This window comes from Rattus norvegicus, chromosome 15, assembly GCF_036323735.1.
Source record: "Rattus norvegicus strain BN/NHsdMcwi chromosome 15, GRCr8, whole genome shotgun sequence".
Classification (NCBI taxonomy): Eukaryota; Metazoa; Chordata; class Mammalia; order Rodentia; family Muridae; genus Rattus; species Rattus norvegicus.
The window spans coordinates 28557608-28560911 of NC_086033.1; the positions used below are offsets into that span (position 1 = coordinate 28557608).

Below are 3304 nucleotides of genomic sequence, written 5' to 3' on the forward strand. Positions count from 1 at the left end.
AGTAATTTTCCCACATGGGTCTGGTACAGAATGTTCCAGAATGGCATGTGCTATCCCAAGCTGGAGCAGTCAGGTAGCCTGTTTGTTACAAAAGCCTGTGGCCTGGGCTGCTGGAACGAAGTTCCTAGAGGTTTTAGATGGATCTAGTGCAGCAGGCTGGCCAGGGACTGGAGGATAGTTTCTGAGATGTGCACACCTAAGCAGGGGAAACAAATCCTTTTCTGAGGGAAGCCCATGGATTGTGTTTCTTGTTTACTAAGTTTCTGGGTGAGGTAGGCACCTAAGCATAGGAATCCATGTTTCTTTCTTGTTGTAGGAAGCTGAGTATGATAGATTTCTGGAGCAAAACTCAAGGGATTCCTGGGAGCTGTTGGTGGGTCTGGTTCACGTGCCCATGGACAATCATGAAGTTTAGTTCCCAGGTGGTATAAGTGGGTCCTACCAGAAGAGGTTTTCTCTACTATTCTAATGAAAGGTTATAATTATAAACCTTTCTTTTAAAACTTAAGTCTTCTGTAAACTTTTTAACCTAAAAGTTATATTGAGAGAGAGAGAGAGAGAGAGAGAGAGAGAGAGAGAGAGAGAGAGAGAGCCTGGTGGTTAACATTTGATGGATAAAATATGCACACGTCTTTGGAAGGTAACTATGCTCACCATCACACCATCAGAGCCCGATTCATCTTTACACAGAACATGCTAACTAATAATGAGGAAAGAAATATCAGAATTAAAAGACACCATGGATCTAACAGACATCCACAGAACACTTCACCTAAAGCTGCAGAGTACACGTTCCTCCCAATAGCACATGGAACATTTTCTAAAACAGATCACACTACTGGTAATAATTTAATCCTTAACAAATACAAAAGAATTAAAACGAATGCTTGTTTCTCATAAGATTGTTGTGTAATAGTATCAAAAGTCAATAGCAAGAAAAACTGAACAATTACATGGAGATGGGAAAAGAGTCAATGATTCATTGAAAACAAACAGGGAAAAACTTCAAAATTCTTAGAGTAAAATGAAAAATAAATCACAAATTATAAAAACATTTTAGGTACATTAAAAGCAGTTATATAGACAGGAATATGGTTTACTGTGTAAACTGTCTGCCTTTCTCTTCCCTCCTCCTCCTCCTCCTCCTCCTCTTCCTCCTCCTCCTCCTCCTCCTCCTTCTTCTCTCTCTCTCTCTCTCTCTCTCTCTCTCTCTCTCTTCTCTCTCTCTCTTTCTCTGTGTTTTCCAGGGTCAGTTGCTCAAAAGCATTGCTTTCACTTCATGTGTGTCCATTTTCTGTGTACTTGTCTTGTTTGATTGCTATCAGTGTTAAAATCTTTTCACTGTGTAGGTTCTCACTGGTTCCAGAAATTCCATATTTGTACATCTTGGGGTGGCTAGTGTCTGAACAGGCAATGTATCCTGGTTGGGCTGGCAGGAGAGCAGTGAGATCCATTAATGGAGTATCTGTCTTAATGTCTTCTAATTCTACTTAGCATTAACTATTCTGTATGATCATGAAGCTGTCAGGAATGTCTCAGAAATATTTATTCTAAGATCATAGAAATATGTTAAACTGTGTGCTATAGGTAGATAACATTCAATCAGTTCTCAGCTCTGCATTCTATAACTATAAGACAAATTTTGAATAAAATCAAAAATTAAATGAAGAAAAGTAATATCATAAAGGGGACTGGAACAGCTGGTGCAGCAGAAAGGAGCTATCCACAAGGTGGCAGAGCATCTCCGTGGCTGCAAACTCACAAAGAGATTCTCTGCTTGCCTGTCGTAAGAGCAGCCTGCAATCAGCAGTCCTCTGTACAGACAGATGAAGAAGACTCAATGCTTTGACCCAGAGCTGATCACAGAAGCATCCTGTCTGACTGAAGGCCACAGTCCAGAGGGAGAGCAATGAAGACACTGACTGGATCTTTGTTCCTGTGCTTCTGGCTGCAGCTGAATTGTGAGTGAGAGCTTTGGGGGGAAAAGGTGTTTGTCAGTGTTCGTTATCAGTCTGTGGAGCAGACTGGCCTTTTCCAGATTTTCTGAAATCAGTGTAGGAAGGAAAGCAATGTCTGGAGAATGGCAGCCTCATGGTCTTCTGCTCTTTCCTTTTGCACAGGTGTGAGCAGAGGAGAGCAGGTGGAGCAGCGCCCGTCTCACCTGAGTGTCCGGGAGGGAGACAATGCCGCTATCGTCTGCACCTACACAGACAGCTCTTCCTCTTATTTCTGCTGGTACAAGCACGAGCCCGGAGCAGGTCTCCAGTTGCTTATGGAGATTTTCTCAAGTACAGAAGTAAAAGAAGGACAAGGATTCATTGTCCTACTGAACAAGAAAGACAAACAGCTCTCGCTGAACATCACAGCTGCACATCTTGGGGACTCTGCCACATACTTCTGTGCAGTCAGTGCACAGTGCTCCTCAGGCACGTCCTGTCTGTACATAAACCTGGGATCAGGGCCAGAGACAGATGCATTTTCCTCTGCTGAGACCAGGAGCTTCCTGTATTTTATGCTTAGGAAACAGATGTTCTAAAACACCTTAAAATCCTGTTTCTAAAACATACAATGAGTGCTAGAGCATTGAATGATGTCTTAGTGAGAATAACTAATTAGATGTCAAGACTCTAGAGTTGATTGACAGGTGTCATTTAGATTGCCCCCACTCTAAAGACATCTCAGTGCAACTGGTGGAGAATACTCATTATACAAAGGTTCTTATCTTTTAATAATGGTACTTAGTATGTTCACTAGGATATTAATGGACACTATAGAAAATCATTAAAATAGAAAGCAATTTTTTCAAGTATCAGAACTTGATATGTGTGTGTGATATGTATTTCATTTACATATAGCATATATTATTTTAGACAAACATTACATATGATGCCCTATGTTGGCTCCTTCTCCTCCTCCTCCTAGGTGCATCCTCTCCTAATGGGGCCAGACAAGACAGACAAGTTTTGGGAACAGGATCCACAGTAGGCATCAAATTCAGGGAGAGCTGCCACTCCAGTTGTTGACAGACCTGCATGATGATGCACTTCTGCTACCTATGTGCAGGGGGCCTAGGGCCAACCATGTGTGCCCTTTGATTGGTGCCTCAGTCTCTGAGAGCCCGCAAGGGTTCAGGTTAGTTGACTCTGTTTTTCTGTTGTTGTTTTGTTTTGTTTTGTATTGTATTTTTTTTGGAGAGACCTTGTGTTTTCTGGGTCTACCAGTCTGTCCCCTAACTTTTCCACATGACTCCATGAGCTCCATCTGATGTTTGGCTGTGGGTCTCTGTATTTGTTTGTGATAGGTG

At 42.0% G+C, this 3304-nt stretch overlaps 1 gene segment (V, D, J or C); it reads left to right on the forward strand.

Annotated features, from left to right (window-relative positions):
- Nucleotides 1-1396: 1396 nt before the first annotated feature.
- LOC102555014 (T cell receptor alpha variable 5-like) lies at nucleotides 1397-2820 on the forward strand. The segment is given in 2 exon segments: nucleotides 1397-1961; nucleotides 2121-2820. Coding segments are annotated over 2 exon segments (468 nt in total).
- The last annotated feature ends 484 nt before the right edge of the window (nucleotides 2821-3304 follow it).